General features: G+C 41.9%; 1 protein-coding gene across 12 annotated transcripts in view; it reads left to right on the top strand.

Moving 5' to 3' along the window:
- The window catches only part of nedd4l (NEDD4 like E3 ubiquitin protein ligase), a 418,475-nt gene that overhangs the window by 273,692 nt on the left and 122,321 nt on the right, over window positions 1-22,462 (top strand). Inside the window, exon 1 of one of the 12 annotated variants that reach the window (XM_059649485.1) lies at window positions 14,656-14,709. The exons of the other annotated variants lie outside the window; for them this stretch is intronic. Coding sequence (XP_059505468.1) covers window positions 14,671-14,709 — 39 coding nt within the window. The 5' untranslated portion in view covers window positions 14,656-14,670. Of the gene's footprint in view, window positions 1-14,655; window positions 14,710-22,462 lie in introns of those variants that run through there. 12 annotated transcript variants of the gene reach the window in all.

Below are 22,462 nucleotides of genomic sequence, written 5' to 3'. Positions count from 1 at the left end.
GTCAACAGAAATAGCATCAACAATTGGGCATTCACTGGCTTTGATGAGCTGTTAAGAGAGTGATTTTATTTTCTCCAAAGGAAATATTAAATGCTTGATTTGTTTTTGATTCCAGACTAGGACTAATTGGCAAAAATGAAAATGGAGCTGGAATCCTGTAATCTGGTCCCAGACACTCATTATAAAGCTTTCTCACAACCATTCTGTTGGAGACAGAGGTCTAGGGCTCGAGCCCTAAATTGTCCCTTGTGCTTCTCCGACACCCCACCCCATTGTATCCAGTTGGCCAGTTTTCATTCCAAGCTATGATATTATTGTTGGTCAGCTGTAATTTCATGTGGAGCAGTAATGTAATGTACCATTCTTTTCTCAAGCAACATTGCATTTGATATTTTCCTGCATAATATTGCCTATCCAATCGTTGCTGTGAGAGGTGACACTGTGCTGCTTTTTGTTCGCAGGATATTGCTGCCTTGTTCTGTCTTTGCATTCGTGCATATCTAGATCAAAATTGTGATGTGAGCCGAACAGAGTGATTAAAGTAGAACCTGAACTGTTGATAAGTGGGACTGGTTATTAATGAAAAATCATTACTGATGACTTCTTCCATCACTTTATTGATCAATGGCAAGATTCTCATCAGAACCCCATTTGTCTGGTTCTGGTCTGTGAATAGTGCATTTCAGAGAAATCTTTAAGGTTTTTGGGTGGGTGTCTGTGCTATCCTTTTACTAGAATAAAGGCTGGTCAATGGAGTGGCTAGATTTGATGTATAGCTCCCTTGTATTGATCATTAGGATCCTTATTAGTTAATTCAGCCATTCCTTCATGTCGCATGGGGTCAATAAAAGAAGCATTTTTACTAATCGTGGACGTTGTTTGTGTGTTCTTAACCCAAAGGTGTTCTGGCCAATTAGTATTCACAGATGATTTTGATTGAGATTACCTTACCACTTGCATATGTTATATAATTTTATTAGAATGAAAATTGAAGGAAAAAACTTGCATTTGTTATGCATAGTTTTAAAGCGAGCCGTTCATTCTTTTAACATTTTAGTGAAAGCAATTTGCTCATCTGATGCCATCTAAATGACCATAAATCTGTTCAGGACTCAATCTTGTTTTATGAACACCACTTTATAGAATCGTAGAGTTGTACAGCATGGAACCAGACCCTTCAGTCTAACTTGTCCATGTCAACCTAGTATCCTAAACTGATCTAGTCCCATTTGCCACCATTTAGCCCATATCCCTCTAAACCCTTCCTGTTCATGTACCCATCCAGATGCCTTTTAAGTGCTGCAGTTGTGTCCACCTCCACCACTTCTTCTGGCAACATACATACACGACTCTCTTTGTGGAAAAAATTGCCCCTTAGGTTACTTCTAAATCATGCCCCTCTCTCATTAAACCTATGCCCTCAAGTTTTGGACTCCCCTAGCCTGGGGAAAAGACCTTGGCTATTCACACTATCCATGCCCCTCACGATTTTGTAAACGTCTATCAGGCCACCATTCAGCCTGTGATGCATCAATATCTTTTTCAAGGCTGACTGTATGACATTTGAAATATGACATTTTGCCTTAAGCACTTTTTTTCTTTCACATGCTTCACAATTAACATATTGTTATTAATTAAACACAGTGCATAATTCAGGAGAGTTAGATTTCTTAGCCAAAGTTTAAAGCTCAATAATCTGAATTCTCGTCATGCTGGGCTCTGAATTATTTAGACTTCACCAAATCATTTTAAATATTGTGGCCATAACTCTGAAGATTCTCTTTAATGTCTATCCAGTGTTTAATCTTGCACAGATTTTCCTGTTCTTGTTGTGAATGCGTTCTTCTTTCTGTGTGTTGCGTTTTCTTGTGACAGTTTGCTAACAGCCTCTGCGGTGCTGACCTAATGCTGTATGTTAGTTCCATCAAATATTAGCAGGAAATGAAGTGGCCCATTCAACTTATCACCTTCAATGTGGCTAGCGTTAGGGAAAAACATACTGAATCTCTACTGCTTCATATTTTGGTTTTGGCCTGCTATTTTCATTGCAGAATTGTTATAGCACAGAAGGAGCCCACTTGACCCATTGTGTCTCACTTGGCTCGCTAAATATTTTGGCTCAATGCCAATCTCCTGCCTTTTGCCCATAACCCTGCATGTTGTTTCTATTTTTAAAAAAATCTAATACTCTCCTAAATGCCTCAATTGAACCCACCTCTGCCTCCTTTAATCGGCTTTGATGATTTCTCACATTATTCCTTTGAAGTTGTAAATGATGCCTCAACCTGTGCTCTTGGCAGAACATTGCCTGCTCCATTAACCCTCAGCATGAAGTTTCTTCCAACTTCACTTTATGACTTAGACTTCCTTACCAGAGCAAATATATAAAACCCATTTCCTTACCCTACTTGCTTAATTAAAACTGTTTGTAATGTTAAACCCTCTATATAACCTTATTTTGACATTAGTGGTACAACGGAATACCAAAAAAGTTGCATTACGTAATCCATTTCATCCCCTCAAATTCTCAAGCATGTTATGGTCGATTAAGTCCTTTGATGAGTTACTGTATAATGTAACCAAAAATGGCCATCAGATTGCTCACAGCCATGTTTCCAAAAGCAATTAGATAAATAGTTGCACTACTGTACTTTGAATACTGCCTTGAGGATCTTTCGCGCCACTATTCATTTCGGCAGCATGGCTTATGCATTCAGGTCTGTGAAGTTCGCCTTGAACCTACAACCTTCTGTCGCAGAGATCAGAGAGCTATTACTGACTAAGAAATTACATGGAAGTGTTCCAGGATCTCACTACTTTACTCATAACTGTAGCTCATCACCCCAGGCTTTCTCCTCTGAATATATGCTATATGTTTTCAATGGTTTTAATGTTCAAATTCTAAAAAGGAATTCAGATGTAAGCTTCTTTTAGATCTTTTTGTGGATGTATTGGCTTGCTGTTAAGCTTTTGGGGAGCTATGCATTTGAAGATTAGGTCTCTGTTCATTCATAACATTGATTATAAGAAGGGCAAATGCCCACTATCCTTAACTAAGGAAGTTAAGGAAAGATTAAATTGAAAGCCATGTGGCAAGGACCGATTCCTTCGCGTCCACTGCAATTGCTCCCAGGATGAGGCATTCCAATCCCGTATATCTCACATGTCCTCGTTTTTCAAGGACCACAACAACTCCCCCACAGTGGTTGAGAACACCCTCGACCGTGTCTCTCTCATTTCCCCTCCCTGCAATAACAACCAAAACAGAATCCCCCTCATCCTCACATACCACCCCACCAACCTCCGGATCCAACGCATTATCCTCTGACACTTCCACTGTCTGCAATCTGACCCCACCACCAAAGACGTTCTTCCCTCCCCGCTCTTGTCTGCTGTCCAGAGGGACCACTACCCGTGACTCCCTTGTCCGCTCCACACTCCTCTCCAGCCCGACCATACCAGGCACTTTTCCATGCAACCACAGGAAGTGCTATACCTGCCCATACACGTCCCTCTTCTCCCCCCCCCCCCCCCCCCCCCCCCCCGCCCCCATCCCCAGGCCCCAAGAAGACTTTCCACATCAAGCATTGTTCACCTGCACATCTGGTAATGTGGTATACTGCATCCGCTGTTCCTGTTGTGGCCTCCTCTACATGGGAAAACCAAGCGGAGGCTTGGGGACCGCTTTGCAGAGCACCTACGCTCAGTTCATACGAAACAACTGCACCTCCCAGTCGCGAACCATTTCAACTCCCCCTCCCATTCCTCAGATGACCTGTCCATCCTGGGCCTCCTGCAGTGCCACAACAATGCTACCCAAAGGTTGCAGGAACAACAACTCATATATTCTGCTTGGGAACCCTGCAGCCCAATGGTATCAATATGGACTTCTCAAGCTTCAACATCTCCCCTCCCCCTACCACATCCCCAAACCAGCCCAGCTCATCCCTGCCTCCCTAACCTGTCCTTCTTCCCACCTATCCCCTCCTCCCACCTCAAGCTGCATCCCCATCTCCTACCTACTAACCTCATCCTGTCCCCTTGACCTGTCTGTTCTCCCTGGTCTGACCTATCTTCTCCCTAACTCCCAGCCTACATTTACCTTTACTGGCTCCATCCCCGCCTCTTTGACCTGTCTGTCTCCTCTCCATTTATCTTCTCATCTATCCATCTTCTATCTGCCTCCCCCTCCCTATTTATTTCACAATCCCCTTCCCCTCCCCCTTTTCTGAAGAAGGGTTTAGGCCGAAAACATCAGCCTCCCTGCTCCTCTGATGCTGCTTGGCCTGCTGTGTTCATCCAGCTCTGCACCTTGTTATGGAAAGGACCAGTTGCCAAGCCAGAGATAAGCTTTAAAAATCAGAGGAAGACAACCAAAGAAAAATAATCACAAAGGAGAAAATAAACTTCAAAGGTAAACTTGCAAGCAATATCAAGACAGATAGCAAGAGCTCCTTAAGTATTTAAAAGGAAGAGAGAAGCCAATGTAAATATGGGTCCCTGAGAGAATAAGGATGTAGAAATAATGGGGAAGCAAGAAATGTCAGAAGAGTGAAATAAATTCTTTGCATCAGTATTAGCAGAATAAAGAGAATAAAATGAAGCCGCTGTAGCATTCAAAATTAATAAACTATCTAGCATTATGAAGAGAAGAAATAAATTCTAGAGAAAATACCTTTGGGAGATAATTGGGACTAAAGGCTCATAAGACCCCTGGATCTGAAGGGAATGCATCTCGGGATATAGAAGGAATAGTTTCTAAAATTTTCCCAATTCAAGGCATTAAGCTAACTGGTCTATACTTACCTGTCTTTGTCTCTATCCTTTTTAAATAAAAGTATTATATTGGTAGCTTTCCAATCATGTGGGATTTTTCCAGAATCTAAGGATTCTTGAGATAGCTGTACAGATGATAGATTCAGTGGTACTTATCTCCAAGAATCCGTAGATTCTGGAAAAATCCCACATGATTGGAAATATCAAGTATTGGAAAAATTTTTCAACCTGTTCTAAAGGTTTAATAGCATAATACGTTCATGCATTATTAGAATGGCTTCCTAAAGGGGATATCTTGCCTGACAAGTTTATCAGAAATCTTTGAGGAAGTAAGAAGCAAGATGGATGAAGGGGAAGCAGTGAATGCAATATATTTGGATTTTCACAAGGCATTTGATAAGACTGTGTACATAAGGTTGCTTAATAAGATCTCATGGTATTATGTGTAGTCTATTGCATGGATAGAGGATTGACTAAGTAAAAGAAGACAGGGTTGAAATAAGGAGGGCATTTTTAGAATGGCACCCTCTCCTCTGGGAGTACCATAGGGATCAGTACTGGGGCTACAATTATTTAGAACATGCATGAATGACTTGAGTGAAGGAAGTGATTATACTCTCGCCATAAAACTATGGTGGGAGGCAAGGTGAGGATGGCACTGAGCATCTGCAGAGGGATTTCAATAGGTTAGCAAGTGGGTTAAAAACATGGGAGATGGAATATAATATTAGAAAATGAGTGGCTAGGTAGTTTGACATGAAGAACAGAGGAATTAAATATTGTTTAAATGGTGAAAGACTGTAGAAAGCTTTGGATTAGAGGGATTCAGCAGTCCTTGTCCATGAATCACAAAACAAAGCACTAAAGTTCAGCACATAATAAAGAAGCATAATATGAAACTTGTGTAATTTTGTTTTCTGTTGATCAAACAATTTTCCATCCACGTACTGCATTTTATCTGTCTCGTGCCACAAAATTTCTTATTAGTGTCTTGCAGACAAGGATAACTCTCTTCCACTCTGCAGGTAAGCCGGTAGGTGGTTGCACAGACCAATGTGGTTTCTGCAGGATCTGTTACAATTGGGTCAGAAGGCGGTCATGGAAAGGGGTGGGTGGGGCATTGGTGTGGCCATTCCTAACATGCTCATGCAACACACTTGTTCAAAAGCTTTCTGAAAATCCATGAGTGTGAATTCTATTGTGTGGCATTACCAATTCATGTAATTTAGTCAAAAAAAAAATGGTGATTGTGGATTGTAACTTTGCTTTAATAACTAGCTGTCCTTCATGGAATTTACGAATATTCATTTATTTAAAGACAAAATTGCAGTTACTTTTTAAATAATAACATTTCTTTATGGGACTGTTCATGGTGAGTTAGGGAGCAGTGTTCCGGTTCAGTATTCCTGACTGATAATCTGGATAGAATTGTGTTAAGGTTATTACCATCTAGCCAAGTACTACTTTTCCATAGTTTCCTGGAAAATGAGTATGTTTTTCATTACCCAAAGCAATTAGCAATGCATGCATAAACACACTTTTCTAACTGACTATATTGGCATTGCAAGAGGTTTAGAATTAAATCCAGGCTTGAACTTTATAATGAGACGTTCATAGCATGAAGAAAATGTGTGTCATGACAAGTTTTCTTTGGAAATAAAGATTGTGATTATATAGCCAAGTTCGGCCAATTTCTTTGCTATTCTTTTGTTTTCATTATGACTCAAATTTTATTCTGATAGAATGCTCAGCTTGTTTGTTTTTAAAAGTTATTCAAGGGATTTTAGCTACACTGCATTTATTGCTAGCCAGCATTTACTTATCATTTCTAGTTGTTTAAAAGACATTGGATAGATACATGAATAGGAAAGGTTTGGAGGGATATGGGCCAGGAGCAGGCAGGTAGGACTAGTTTCGTTTGGAATTATGTTTGGTATGTATTGGTTGGACTGAAGGGTATGTTGCACATGCTGTGTGACTCAATCTCTCATCTCTAATCTATGCCTTGGTTATGATGGTAGTGAGCTGCTTTCTTAAACTGTTGAGTTCCTTGGGGTGTAGGTAGACTCACAATAGGGAGGAAATTCGAGGATTTGACCCAGGTGAGATTTTATGGAACAGCAATATATTTTCAAGCCAGGGTGGTTTGTGATTTGGAGGGAACTTACAGCTGTTTCTGTCTGTCTGGTGTCCTGATACTTCCCAATGGAAGTAGACATGGGCTTAGAAGGTGACTTTCTGAATTACTGTCGTGTACCTTAGAGATAGAATATGGTGTGGCCACAGTGTATTTGTAACGGGGAAATTAAATGTTGAAGGTGTTTGATGAGATAACGAACAAGCACTACTTTGTTGTGGATAATGTCAAGCTTCTTGAGTGTTGTTGGCACTGCATCCATCCAAACAAATTGGGTGAATTCCATGACACTCCTGACTTGTGCCTTTTAGATGGTGGACTGGCACTGGGGTGATTTTGATGTGTTACTCCCTACAGAATTCATCATCTCTGATCTGCTGTTGTAGCCACTGTATATACATTGTTTGTTTCTTGTATTCTTCCATGGGATGTGGGCATTGCTGACACAGACCTAATTTAGGTGTAGACTTGTTGGGCCGAATGTAGGGTTTCTAAATATCACAATCTGTCATGGTGGGATTTGAACCCATGTCCCCAGAACATTATCTTCAAGCTCTGGATTAGCAATCCATTGACATTAACAACAAGGCATCTAAGCCCCAGAATGTTGACGGTGGGAGATGCAGTCATCGTAACGTCATTGAATATCAAGTGGAAATGGTTAGATTCTCTCTTGTTGGAAGAAGAAATTCCCTGGCGCTTGTTTGGCCTCAGTGTTACTTATAGGAGATCCAAATGTACAGGAGAACATAAACGTCCAGTAGGCAAATCAAAAGCTGCTCAGCCTGAGTCATGAGGGAAGTTTTAACAACTTCAGGTTTCAAAGTTTGAAAAACAATTACTGAGATGTGACCACATTAATGTTTACATACATGTTGAAATGGAAAAATAAATGTGGAAAATCATTTTGAGCAAGAAAACCGATACAATATTCCAGCCCCAGGAACTGCAATTAAAAATGGCTGTACAAAGCAAAATGTCCTTGGTTCTGGTAGCAGTGGGGTGAGATGGGTGTTTGCCGACATGACAATGTAGCATTGGTAATATGATCTGAAGAAACCAGTATTGACTAATGTTCTTGGAGCATTCTAAGATGGGGGAAGGCAACAGAGTTAGAAAGGTGCAAGCCCACAAAGTTATTTGAAAATGAAGATTAAAAAAAAATGAAATTGGAGAAGCTTGAACTAGTGTAAATAAATGAGCTGGTGAATTGAAAATGAGCAGGACTTCATGTGAGCTATGATATTGACAGTAGGATTTTGGATATGTTGAACTTTGCAGAGCACAGAGTGGATGGTTGGCCAAGTGAGGATGTAATAGTTGAGTCACATGATGACGAGGGCAGGAATGAAGGTTTCAGCAGTGGATGGGTTAAGGCAAAGATAGATATTGCATGTTTTCAATTAGTTACAGGTTACAAAGTTGTGACATTGTTACGGACTTTGAGAATTCTCTCTCAGTTCTCCAAGACCCCAGACTGTTCTGCCCACAAATCCATCTGATGATTATTATAGAAGTGGTGCTTATGGCTCTTAGTTTAAAGACTTTCAGGCCCATATACAAAACAACATAGACTATCGTTGTGATGGGGTAAATGTTAGGTTGAACAGAATGCCAAAGTTGTGAGCAGTTGGTTCTGACTAGGACTAAGTTACGAGAGGGAGAGGAGTTGGTGGTAAAGCCATAGCATTTTGCTGGAGGAAATCACAATCTATCCAAAACCATATGTTTGGCAGGCAAACTGTCAGCATCAAGAAATGGCAGCGAGGGACAACTGGTTGTCTACAACATCTTTTATGACATCACTAAGAGACAGCATGTGGATGAAGGGTAGTGGTGATCCATACTTGAGGTCTTCATGGGTCACGCTGTGGGAAGCAAAGCGATTATATCATTGATGCACCCAAAGAAAGTGAGCCAGAGAATGGTCAGATTACAGCTAAGTGGTAATGATCCTACCCCTGGGTCACAGGAACTGGTTTTAAGTCCCACCTGTATGAAAGATGAATCATAACGTCACTGTGTAGGTTGATTTTAAAAAATATCTAGGGTGGTTGGCCATGTCAAAAGTTGTGGAGGGGAAAGTTAAAGAGGAATGCCCACTGGTTACGAGTATGAAGTATCATGTATGATTTCGATTAGGGAATTTTCAATGCTATGTTCTGGCAGAAACATAACCTCAGAGTGAGCTTTCTGACCTTTTTCCTTTTTTCTGTTTTATATTTTTGCCTGTCTGTGATAATTCTCACTTGCTTTATTTCTTGGATATGTTGGAGCATGTGGTACAAACTCAATAGTAAAAACAAAAGACAAGCCCTTAATAGAAACAAGTTAATTTGGAAATACTCATTGTATCTAGATAGTTTCTTGGAAGCTAAATGTGCAGTAGACATTTTATGATTGATTTTCACAGCAAATTGACAGTTTGGCCATGGCAACCCAAAACATTGTGAAAATGTTTCTAGTGTGAATTGTTTCTAATCAATTCTTAGAGGTGTTAGGAAGGGTTTTTTTGGTCAATTCCCTGGCCTGAAGATTAACGGTATGATAGGCACTTCAATTATCTATTTTCTTTAAAAGCACCTTGCCTATTGGGAGGACGGAAAAGTCTATGTGCAAAACAAAAATGGAATTTATAAACTTCTACTCTGGCACACATCGTACTTTATCTAACTTAACTTAGAAACGGAGAAGAAGTAGGTCATTTTGTCCCTGAAGCCTGTTCTACCACTCAGTAAATCATGGCTGATCTGTGACCTAATTCCACATAGCTGTTTTGTCCCTTTACATTGTATTTTTCTTTTCCCTTTCCTCAGGCAATTGCATTAACCTAAATGCAAATTTAAAAAGAGACTGGACAGCAGCTTGTAACTTTTAGGTTGTAAAAAGTTGGGTGGAGGGGTGGCACAGTGGCCCGGTGGTTAGTTGTGTTGCCTCAGTGCCAGGGACTGTGTTCCTGTGCCACAGTTCGATTCTAGCCTCGGGTGACTGTCTGTGTGGAGTTTGCAAATTCTCCTCATGTCTGCGCGGGGTTCCTCCCGCAGTCTAAAGATGTCCTGGTTGGGTGGATTAGCCATGGTAAATGCAGGGTTACAGGTTTAGGGAGGGTCTGAGTGGACTGCTTTTCAATGGGTTGGTGTGAACTCGATGGACTGAATGAGAGATAATGGGAACTGCAGATGCTGGAGAATCTGAGGATAACAATGTGTAGAGCTGGATGAACACAGCAGGCCAAGCAGCATCTTAGGAGCACAAAAGCTCCTTGTCAGCTTTTGTGCCCCTAAGATGCTGCTTGGCCTGCTGTGTTCATCCAGCTTCACGCTTTGTTATCTCGATGGACTGAACGGCCTGCTTCCATGCTCTAGGTATTCAATGACAACCTACCTTGGGCTGGAGATGCAGTGTTGTTGTTTTCGAATTCCATCTTCCTTGGATTTCAAACCAGACATCTTATCAACAGTAAGTCCTAACTACTGAGCTGATATGTGTATAACCCAGTGAGATGCAGAATGCTGCCAAGCAAATAAAAAAGTTGCTGGCATCACCATTGGGAAAGAAACTGGTGAGTTTTCATTCCACACATGCAATGGATAGCAAGACATTCAGGAGAATGCAAAGTTTTCAGCAATGTTTTCTTGTCAAATGTGATGCTTTGGAATATTTTCCCCCAAAGTAAAAGTGAGTCATAAAATTGATACGCAGCTACTTTTAAGGCTACACATTGCTTTTATGTAACACCTAACAAAAAAAAGGTACTTTTTATCCAAGCCACCAAAGCAAACAGGAAGCCAGTGATTTTACTCTGTCAATATATCAACAATTTAAGTAAATATTCACAAGAGATTTGGAGGCGGATGTGAGAAAGAACTTCTTTAGTGCTTGAATGGTAATGATCTGGAATGCATCACCTGTGAATGTGGGGGCAGTGGGATGATTGGTGATTTGTAAAAAATATTTGAAAGTACACTTGCAAGAAATGAAACAAACAGAAAATACTGGTGAAACTCAGCAGGTTTGTCAGCATCTGTGGGGAACAACAGAGAGAGAAAGATTTAATGTTTCAAATCTGATCTGACTGAATTTCTCTAGCATTCTGCAGTACTTTGCACGCATTTGAAGGAACTAAACTTGTATGGCAATCGGGAGAGAGAATGAGGACCGACTCTCACTGAATTACTGTACAGAAAGGTGAAATGGATTATTGTGCTTTTATGACTTGTTGAAATTCTGCAGAATTCTGAATATTAAAATGTCCTCTTCAATATCACCTTTAATTGTGCATTTCCAAGTTTCTTCCTTCTGTACCTTAAAATTACCATCTATCTGGCCATTGGAATAAAATTCTTACTGGCATTTCTGCGTTGTGATTTAGTAAGTCACCTCCTCTAAAGTCTTTGTCTTTTGACACCCACTAAAACGTCTGCACTTTCTTGCCCTTATTTTTATGCCACTTGTGTTTTCTCTTGTGTCTAAGAGCTGCAGATGTGACCAATTCTGACAGCCATCATTTATTGCCAGGTCTAACTGGATCATTTGAAGCATTATTAACCTGGCTTTCCATCACTACGACTGACCACTGTTCAAAAATCATTCAGGAAAGCCTGGTTTGGACACCTGCACCTCAAAAGAAGAGTTCCCACATCCCCATGCCTCTACCATTCTTATCTCCATGAAGAATGGTGCAGAAATAATTAATTCAGAGATAGTAGGGACTGCAGATGCTGGAGAATCTGAGACAACAAACCTTGTTATCTGCAGAAATAATTGTATTTTTTTCCCCCTCTGGCAAAATGGCACTGCTGCTTTTTGTCGTAGTCTTAACCCAGCTGAATAACTTTCTTTTAAGGTTCCCTCCTGCTGTGATCCTGCATTTTCATCTTTCCCTTCCATCTCTTCTCTGAGCTTTTACTGTTGGTGAGGTCCACCTCTTACACACTGGACTTTGTTCCTAATAATGATCACCCAGTTGCTCTTCCTGGGTGCTTTGTTATTTGATACTAACATGACTGCCATTTTTATTGGTAAAAGGGATGCCAGTGTTGCTGGCTAGACAGGAATTTATTGCCCATCTACCCATCCTGAATTCTCCTTGAGAAGCTGTTTTCTTGATCTGCTGCAATCTTTTGGGTGTAGATGATGTGTGGAGGTGCCGGTGTTGGACTGAGGTGGACAAAGTCAGAAGTCACACAACACCAGTTTATTGTCCAACAGGTTTATTTGAAATTGCAAGCTTTCAAAGCATGGCCCCTTCATCAGGTAAAGTGGGAGAGAAGCACAGGGAAATCAAGGGCAGAGAGATTTTGAAAAATCATACAAATGATGTGAGTGGGGTGTCAAATAATAAATCTCTGCCGGTGATCAAACAGGTCAAAGTGTGAGTGAAGTGTCAACAGCTGAAAAACAAGTGAAGGGATGACCTATAATCTGATTAATTAAGGCAAGAAAATAATTACAAAAAGTTAAAAATAAGATGGTGCTTGAGACAAACCAACTGAGTGAAATAACATGATAGGTATGAGAGCTGCATGCCCAGGGTCTTAGCAAAGTAATCAGTAATCCACAACTGTACAAACTAATTAAGGTAGAGATATGATAATGATTCATGCAGGTGATGGTGTTAAAACAGGACAGGAAGGAAGATTTTACAGATACAGAACAGCATGGTGGGGTCACAGTTAGCGTGACATGAACCCAATATCATGACTGAAGCTGCCTTAATGAGTACTGAACTTGGCTATCAGTTTCTGCTCAGCAGTTCTGCGGTGTTGTCTTGAAGGCCGCTGTTGGGGATGCTCAGCTGAAGATCAGAGGCGGAATGTCCTTGACCACTGAAGTGTCCCCCATCTGGGGGGCATCATTTCTCTTTGGCAATTGGACATCATGCAACAGTCACCTGTTGTCATATCATCTGCTTGGTTTCGCCAATGTACCATGCCTTGGGGCACCCTCGTGTGCAGTGTATGAGATAGACAATAATTGGCCAGGTTACATGAGTATCTGCCATGTATGTGGTGGCTGGTAGTATCCGTGTCAATGATCTGACATGTCTTGCAGAGGTTGCCATGGCAGGATTGCGTGGTGTTGTAGTCTGTTGTCCTGAAGGCTGGGTTGTTTGGTGCAAGTAACGGTATGTTTAAAGTTTGGCAGTTATTTGAAGGTGAGAAGTGGAGGCATAGGCATGATCTTGGCAAGATGCTCATCATCACTGATGACATGTTGAATGCCGCGAAGAACTTGGCATAGTCTCTGCGCTCTGGGGAAATATGGGACGATGAAGTTACTCTATTGGTCGTATCCTGTGTCTTCTGTTGAGGTCATTGGAGTTTTTCCACTGTGGCATGTCTGAACTGACAATTGATAAGTTGAGCACACTAGGACTGATGGTCTTGGGTTCATCTTGCGCTACGTGTTACCCTACCACATTGTTCTGTATCTGTGAAATCTTCCTGCCCTGTTTTAACACCATCACCTGGATCACCCCTACCTTAATAAGTTTGTGCAGTTTTGGATTACTGATTACTTTGATTAGACCCTCAGCATGCGACTCCTACACCTATCATGTTATTCTACTCATTTGTTTTGTCGCCAGCACCACCTTATTTTTAATTTTTTTTGTAATTATCTCTCTGCCTCATATATAAGTGGATTATAGGTCATTCCTTGGCTTGCTATCCAGCTATTGACACTTATACCATCTGACACGTTTGATCATCTGCAGAGAGAGGTTATTTGACTCACCAGTCACACCATTTGTATGATCTTTTGATCTCTCTGCCATTGATCTCTCTGCTTATAAATTCTGTGTTCTCTGCTTCTCTCATTTCACCTGATGAAGGGGTTACACTCTGAAAGCTTGTGATTTCAAATAAACCTGTTGGACCATAACCTGGTCGTGTGTAACTTCTGATTTTGAGTGTAGGTTAATCTTCAATTCTGATGGATAGGCAGTTCTGGGATTTTAACCTAAAGGATGGTGAAGGAATGCTGATGTATTTCCAAATCAGATTAGTGAATGATTTAGAGAGGACTTGCATATGGTCATGTACCCAGACATGCTTTGCAGTCATTTCCTTCTACTTTCCGGCAACAGTTTCTGTCTTTGTTCTAACTTGTATCATTTCCATTCATCCATCATGCTCATTTAACCTATGATGGTTCCTCCTTCAATAGATATGTGAAGCATGCGCTGTATGATTAATTTTCAGCCCAGAAAATTGACCTAAAAGACTTAGTATCATTCCTAACACTCGTAAGCCGTGACTCAGTTATAAAAATTCCCAGATTACAAAGTGCAGAGCTGGATGAACACAGCAGGCCAAGCAGCATCTCAAGCTCCAAAGCTGACGTTTTGGGCCTGAAATGTCAGCTTTTGTGCTCCTAAGATGCTGCTTGGTCTGCTCTGTTCATCTAGCTCCACACTTTGTTAGAGATAATGGGAACTGCAGATGCTGGAGAATTCCAAGATAATAAAATGTGAGGCTGGATGAACACAGCAGGCCAAGCAGCATCTCAGGTGCTCCTGAGATGCTGCTTGGCCTGCTGTGTTCATCCAGCCTCACATTTTATTATCCACACTGTGTTATCTCAGATTCTCCAGCATCTACAATTCCCATTATCCCTATAAAAAATCACAATTGTTTTCAAATCCCTCCTCATTCCCCTCTCTCTGTAATCCCTTCCAGCCTTACAACCCCCACATGGATGTGGAATCGGAAAATTTTGGTTTCTGTCCATCTTAACATCACAGGAGGCCAGAAATGGAAATCCCTTGTGCTAGATCTCAGAGTGAACATCAGGTACTGTTCTGACTGCCAGAGTGTAATTAACATTAAATTTTGCTGGCGACTTGAAAACTGACCTAACTTTTCAAACTGAAACATATAGTCAAACATCGCCATTAATTCCAACAGTCCAACAAACTGTCTGGACATAGCAAGTCTCTCTCTGCTACTAATCAAAAGCATTTCCCACCTCATCGCAAGGAGAGCAGAAATGATCTTTTGGTACCCCACCTCCTTGGAGTACAAATTTTAAACCCACTGTTTTTTGTTTAGATTCGATTCCGTACAGTGTGGAAACTGGCCCTTTGGCCCAACGGGTCCACACCGGCCTTTGGAGCATCCCACCAAGACCCATCCCCCTATAGCCCACACACCCCTGAACACTACGGGCAATTTAGCATGGCCAATCCACCTAGCCTGCACATCTTTGGACTGTGGGAGGTAAACCGGAGCACCCAGAGGAGACCCACGCAGACACGGGGAGAATGTGCAAACTCTGCACAGACAGTTGCCCGAGGCCGGAATCGAACCCGGGTCCGTGGTGCTGCGAGGCTGCACTGCTAACCACTGAGTCAGTTTTGGCCAACACCGTTCCACCATCTCTCAGCAAAAATGAAAAGGCACAAACTAAACCTTCCTCTGTGTCAAAAAATTTTCCATGTTGAGAATTGATTAGCTGCCATTTCAATCACTAACCAGTACTCCTTTACGTACCGCCCCCCCCATGAAAAAAGCAGACTGGGGAACCAAATACCCCCACACTTCGGAAAGCTATCTCCCAACCATTGACTGTAATCATGTTTGCAATGGATAAATGATTTGTGTTGTAATGTGAGGAACAAAGGATGGATTGTGTGCAACCTTTGGATTGGTGAATGAAGAATGGAAGCCAGAGCTGGAGCAATTCAAAGAACAACTTGAGTTATGAGCATAACACCGTTTGGTAACTTGTTTTTAAGTTCCAAATGCTATCAAAAACATTGGATATCACAAATGAGTAATTCACCAAATATTCAAGAGTGGATTTGTAAGTGTGCAACCTGAAAAACACATGTAAGCACTGACATGATTTTGATGATCTCAGCTGTGTAGACTATACAGCCTATAATAATGCATAAATTAATAGTGAACTAGTATTGGAATCACTCCCAAATCATCATGATGTGCAGTAAAGCAGTCAAGGGGTTCAGATGAGTAACTGTCATTTAACATGCTTCACACTTCTTAATTAGCAGAAGTTGGCAGCAAGGAGCATTAAATGGCTGGAGATGAGAATTCTGCCCCTCAGATTTACTCACTCAGTGAAAGCTCAGCCTCTGTGATTGGCCAGCAATCCTGTGATCCTGGCAACACTTATGTCACCCACGGACAGGGCTGGGACTGTGTATCACTGAAGAGTCTCAACTGGGACCTGGGTGTGTTGGTCAGCCCAGGCCTTGCCCAACTCCATGTCAAATTGCTGGGAGGTTGGCAACAGGAAGTTGCCTGGGTCATTTTCTCTGCCCCAGATGTTAAAGCAGTTGGTGAGAGGATCCTAAAACTCAATCCAATGTTAATTTTGCTCACCTTCTGAAAGCATGCTGCACCCCATTGACAATTATTTGCTACAGGCATCTGCCATATCTCTATATTTAGCTATTCAGTAGCTTTGGGAGACAGATTCTTCTATATCCTTCTCCTCTTCCTTGTCTTGAGCTAGGAACAGTCTAATGTTTCTCTTATAAAGTGACTCAGTGCAGACTAAGAGTCATAAAGGTGCACACTGCCCATATCGTTTGTGATCTTCCAACTTTGTGCAGTCAACATACAAAGTTGTGTTGATAATTTACAGAAATTCAGAATGTTAAGTTTTCCAATGTTAATGAGTGTGGCTCCCAAGCACAATCTTTTGATTGGCTTAATGATGACTTCAGCTTTGGTACTCTGTGTCAGAAAATAGCCGAAGAATCATGAAGTTTCAGGTGAAGTGAGTTATTTATCAATGTTGGTGTGAATGATTTAACCAGCTGTAATCTGCTACTGCTGTATTGAGGAATAGGTACAGTAAAATAATTGCAGCTTCTGGAATGTACACTGTGCATCACCAGGACAAGTCTGTGCCAACAAAGATGTCAAGTCAGCTGTGAGAACTGGTCAGCTTGATTATCACTGGGGTTTGTGCCATCAAGTTTAAACATGCAACTGTAATGAACCTCTGGGATTAGTTGATGAGGAAGATGACGTCCACTGTCCCCTATCTGTTGATTCCCACCAACAGTGTGCCTTTTTATTAAATGATGTATGCTTGGAGAACTGTTGTTGGCAGGTAAAGGTTGGAGGATGATGATCGTTCTTTGAGTTTGCCACAGGGCTCGTGTAGTCTGGAACAAACTGATTTAAAATGGAGTTTGCCCAGCAGCCTGCTCGTTTCCAAAGGAACATATATTTCTGTGTCCTCCTGAGCAGGTGTTTTGGATGTATTAAGGGTCATGCATTATCAATTTCTTTCTGACATTGTGACCCGTTGAAAGCATCCTACCTTGATGCTTCACAGCATGGTATGGTAACTGCTTCTCCCTGGACTGCAAGAAATTCAGAGAGTTGTGAACACAGCCCAATCTATCATGCAAACCAGCCTCCTATCCATTCCAGTCCAACCTGTCTCTGCCTCCCTAACCTGTTCTTCCTCTCACCCATCCCTTCCTCCCACCCCAAGCCGCACCTCCATCTCCTACCTACTAACCTCATCCCCCCCTCCTTGACCTGTCCGTCTTCCCTGGACTGACCTATCCCCTCCCTACCTCCCCACCTAGACTCTCTTCTCCACCTATCTTCTTTTCTCTCCATCTTCGGTCCGCCTCTCCCTATTTATTCCAGAACCCTCACCCCAACCCCCTCTCTGATGAAGAGTCTAGGCCCGAAACGTCAGCTTTTGTGCTCCTGAGATGCTGCTTGGCCTGCTGTGTTCATCCAGCCTCACCTTTTATTATCTCCTATCCATTGACTTCACCTATACTTTGCACTGCTTCGGTAAAGCAACCTGAATAATGGAAGACCTCTTCCACCCAGTTACATTTGCTTCCACCGTCTTCCGTCAGGCAGATGATATAAAAGTTTGACTACATGTAGAGACAGGTTCAATCAAGACTGCATTCGACTGAGTGTGGCATCAAGGAGCTTTGGTAAAACTGGAATCAATGGGAATAGGTAGGCGGGGTGCGGTGGTGGTGAGTCGTACCGTACACATAGGAAGATGGTCGTGATTGTTGGAGGTCAATCATCTCAGCTCCATGACATCTCTGCAGGAGTTCCTCAGGATAGTGTTCTCAGCCCAACCATCATCTGCTGCTACTTCAATGACGTTTCCTCCAGCATAAGGTCAGAAGTGCGAATGGTTGTGGATTTTCGCAGATCATTGCAGTGTTCAGCACCATTCGTGACTCCTCAGATACTGAAGCAGTCCACATCTAAATGCAAAAACATCTGGACAATATCTTGGGCTAATGGGAACTGCAGATGCTGGAGAATCTGAGATAATAAAGTGTGGAGCTGGATGAACACAGCAGGCCAAGCAGCATCTTAGGAGCACAAAAGTTGACGGGAGAGGATAGGTCAGCCCAGAGAGGACGGACGTGTCAAGGGGATGGTATGAGGTTAGTAGGTAGGAAATAGAGGTGCGGCTTGAGGTGGGAGGAGGGAATAGGTGAGATGAAGAACAGGTTAGGGAGGCAAAGACAAGCTGGGCTGGTTTTGGGATGCAGTTTTGGCGGAGGGGAGATTTTGAAGCTGGTGAAATCCACATTGATACCATTAGGCTGCAGGGTTCCCAGGCGGAATATGAGTTCCTGTTCCTGCAACCTTCGGGTGGCATCATTATGACACTGCAGGAGGCCCATGATGGACATGTCGTCTGAGGAATGGGAGGGGGAGTTAAAATGGTTCACAACTGGGAGGTGCAGTTGTTTATTGCGAACCGAGTGTAGGTGTTCTGCAAAGCAGTCCCCAAGCCTTCGCTTGGTTTCCCCAATGTAGAGGAAGCCACACCGTGTACAGCAGGTACAGTATACCACATTGGCGGATGTGCAGGTGAACATCTGTTTGATGTGGATAGTCATCTTGGGCCCTGGGATGGGTGTGAGGGAGGTGGTGTGGGGGCAAGTGTAGCACTTCCTGTGGTTGCAGGGGAAAGTGCCGGGTGTGGTGGAGTTGGAGGGGAGTGTAGAGCGGTCAAGGGAGTCACGGAGAGAGTGGTCTCTCTGGAAGGCAGACAAGGGTGGGGATGGAAAAATGTCTTTAGTGGTGGGGTCAGATTGTAGATGGATGAAGTGTTGGAGGATGATGCGTTGTATCCGGAGGTTGGTGGGGTGGTATGTGAGCACTAAGGGGATTCTCTTTTGGTGGTTATTGTGGGGTCAGGGTGTGAGGGATGAGTTGCAGGAAATGCAGGAGACACGGTCGAGGGAGTTCTCGACCACCGCGGGTGGGGAGGTTGCGGTCCTTGAAGAACGAGGACATCTGAGACCTATGGGAGTGGAATGCCGGTGTATGCCTTTCATGGATGGCTGTGATTAGTTCTGCCTGTCTACAAAAGGACTCCATTTTTAGTAGTTTGGAATATTTTATCTAGTCCTTAACAAAATGAAAGACTTCATGTTGTGTATTCAAGCATGAATACAGTATGAATTAGTCAGTGCCATAATTGTTTCACACTGAAATCACCTTGCTGACCAAGGTAATGTAGAATCTGGCAGAGAGGAAGGGCACATTTATCATGGTCATGTGGCATCTGTTGTTTATTACAGGGTAAGACCACAAGACAAGGGAGCGTTAGTAGGCCATTCAGCCCATCGAGTCTGCTCAGCCCATCAGTGAGACCACAGCTGATCGAATAACCCTCGACCTCACTTTATTGAAGTAGTCGTCTTGCACATGCGTGGATGTGTTTTACTGCAGATATTCGTCACCCAGCTAGGTAACATTGTCATTGTGCCCCCGGTGAAGCATTGGTGTTCTTTCCCTCTTGTTATTTATATGCCTCGGTTTGCTGGGATGTTTGACATCACTTCTGGTTCTGTTTTCCAGTAGATTGTATATTGGGTCCAGTTGAATGTGTTTGTTGATGGAGTTCTAGTTGGATTACCAGGCCTCCAGGAATTCCCTGGCATGACTCTGGTTGGCTTTGCTATTATGAATGTGTTGTCCCAGTTGAATTTGTGTCCTCCTTTGTCTGTGGCTGTTGAGATCAGTGAGAACTGGTCATGTCTTTTGGTGGCTAGTTGGTGTTCATGTATCCTTAATGTCAGTTTTCTTCCAGTTTGGCCTACGTAATGTTTCTTTCAATCCTTGCTTGGTATTTTGTATAGTATGTTAGTTTTATTGGTTGTGAGAATGGGATCCTTTTATTTGTCACCAAATGGCATAGGGCGGTCGTTGGTTTGTGTATTATCCTGATAACTAGGGGCCAGAGCAGTCTTGTAGTTATCTGTGATATACGGTAGGATGACTAGTGTGATTTGTTGTGTTGTGTCTTCTTGTTGCTGTCTGTCATGGAGGTAATGGCAGATTGTGCTTTTTGGGTATCCGTTCTCTTTTTTTGAAAACTCCTCAGTGCTCCAGAGATAATAGGAACTGCAGATCCTGGAGAATCCAAGATAACAAAGTGTAGAGCCGGGTTACTGCAGTGTGTTGTGGCTGGATTGAACATTGCCCTGATGCAGTACTGTGTTCATCTGCTGTGTTCATCCAGCTCTACACCTTGTTATCTCATGATTTTGGATGAGTTTAACTTTTTTTCTAATGAGATAGAATTGCCACTTTCTATTATTGGCACACCGTTTTGGCTAGTGCTGAGTCACCGGAGGTTGGTGTGAGAGTTGTCATGACAACTGAGAGCTCAGCCAATTCAGCCTTTCCATTTGTGTTCACAACAGAGTAAAATTAAAACCTTCAAACACCCTCAAAATTGGTCCTAATACCTCCTGGCCAGAATTCTTCTAATCAATGTCAAACTTTGTGAATAATCAATTCTCAGCATTGTTTTGTAGTCTAAACAAGGGACTTAGCAATTTATTAACAATGCGATAACGTTAGCAGCACAAAGTTAAACAATAAATTAATCTAACTAGTCGATGCTATAAACCCAAAAAGCTTTGTTTTCAATCCCAATAGTGCAAAAGACAGACAGACAAACAAATACAATTGTGATAAATAATAAAAAAACCAAACTGGCCAGATGGTTTGAAGTTTTCACACTGTGTTGTTTCACTGGTGCAAATAATTTGTTTCTTGGTTAATTTTAGTTTGTTTTTGAAAATATCAGTGTCACTTTTTCCGTTCACTCAGATAAAGGCAGCAATAATTATAATGCTGTTGCCTATTCTCCGAACTTTCAAGAGCTGCTTATGGATGGTTAGATAAGGGACCTTTCAAACTTACAGGTTGTAGTATCAACACCCGGATTGCTTTCCACAGAAAATGCATGCCCAAAACCCTTTTCAACCTCTGACCACCCCCTGCAAGGCAGACCATCTCCACACTGTCCAATCTACCATTTAACCTCTGTCCCCTGTCTGAGCCTAAGGTCTTTTCCAAACTTGTTGGAACCAATTCCCAGGTACTGACCTCATTAATAGCCAAATTCTGCTCTTTATTTATGTGTAATGCTCTTCCCCAGCCGCAAAGCGTCTACTGAACCTCTAGATCAGAAATCAACCTATCTTCCAGGCCTGGCCTCACAGATAAACAGCAGCTTCTTTGGTCTGTTTTTCTTTTAACAGAAACTGTCAGAAACAGAAACCGAAACCTATAGTCCAAAATTTCTCTTTAGCTCACAGTTCCCGGTTCACAGCACTAAACCAAAACTGATAAAAGAATAAAGTAAAAACAAAGAAAAATCAGTAAGGATTCTAAGAGAGTCAACATTTATAGCCTCAAAGAAAAACACCCCAATGAAGGGGATTGACTTGCCAGCTGGGTTTATAGTGGGGATGGGGGAGAGAAAATTTTTTGTTGGAATCAGAAAAGAAATCATCTCACATAGCGGGTTGATTTTAAGCAACATGATTTATGATAGCCCAGATCAACCAACCGTGTAGACAAGAGTTCTGCATCAGGCTACAACTCACTGCATTGGCACATTGGAAATTAAGTCGTGCTTATAGGACCATAGTCATTATAACATTTTTTTTTAGAATAAATAGGTAAAACTCCAATCTATCTGATAATCTGACCCAGGTTAAGTGTGGGCTGGGTGTCTGTGCTTAACAATAATCAGTATTTATTACAGGTCATTAGATTCTAGCTACAGGTAAAAAAATTAAGCTAACTTAATTACCTCTAGAAATTAAGAATCTTAAATCCCGTCTGAACATGCTCATACACAGATGGGTATTAACAAGAACAAAAGTACATAGGGGCAGGGGAAGACTGGAAAAACAATTACATCATTTTGTTCACAAAATTTGTTGGGGTTTTTTAGATCCAGAGGTTTCTATTTGACCTTTCTCTTTGCAAATGCTTTCACTGGTTTGTAAGAGGCACAGTGTGGCTAATTCATGTTAGAAAGATCTCTGACTTGCCAGATTCACAAATACAGCTTGCATTAACTACTGAAGGAAAGATAAGTTGGTTTCTTTTGATTTCAAGTGGCTTACTGCAGAGAACTGAAATATTGAGTTTTTGGCTCCTGAAAATCGAGTGTCTCTATTTGTTTAATCACAGCCCAAGTAGTTCATTTAACTGACATCTGATCATAGTTATTACCAGGCATAGGATCTTTGTCATTGAGAGC

This window comes from Stegostoma tigrinum, chromosome 1 (genome assembly GCF_030684315.1).
Source record: "Stegostoma tigrinum isolate sSteTig4 chromosome 1, sSteTig4.hap1, whole genome shotgun sequence".
In the NCBI taxonomy this organism is placed as follows: Eukaryota; Metazoa; Chordata; class Chondrichthyes; order Orectolobiformes; family Stegostomatidae; genus Stegostoma; species Stegostoma tigrinum.
Note: the sequence above shows the minus strand (reverse complement) of the source record. Positions and strands in the feature narration are given on the sequence as shown.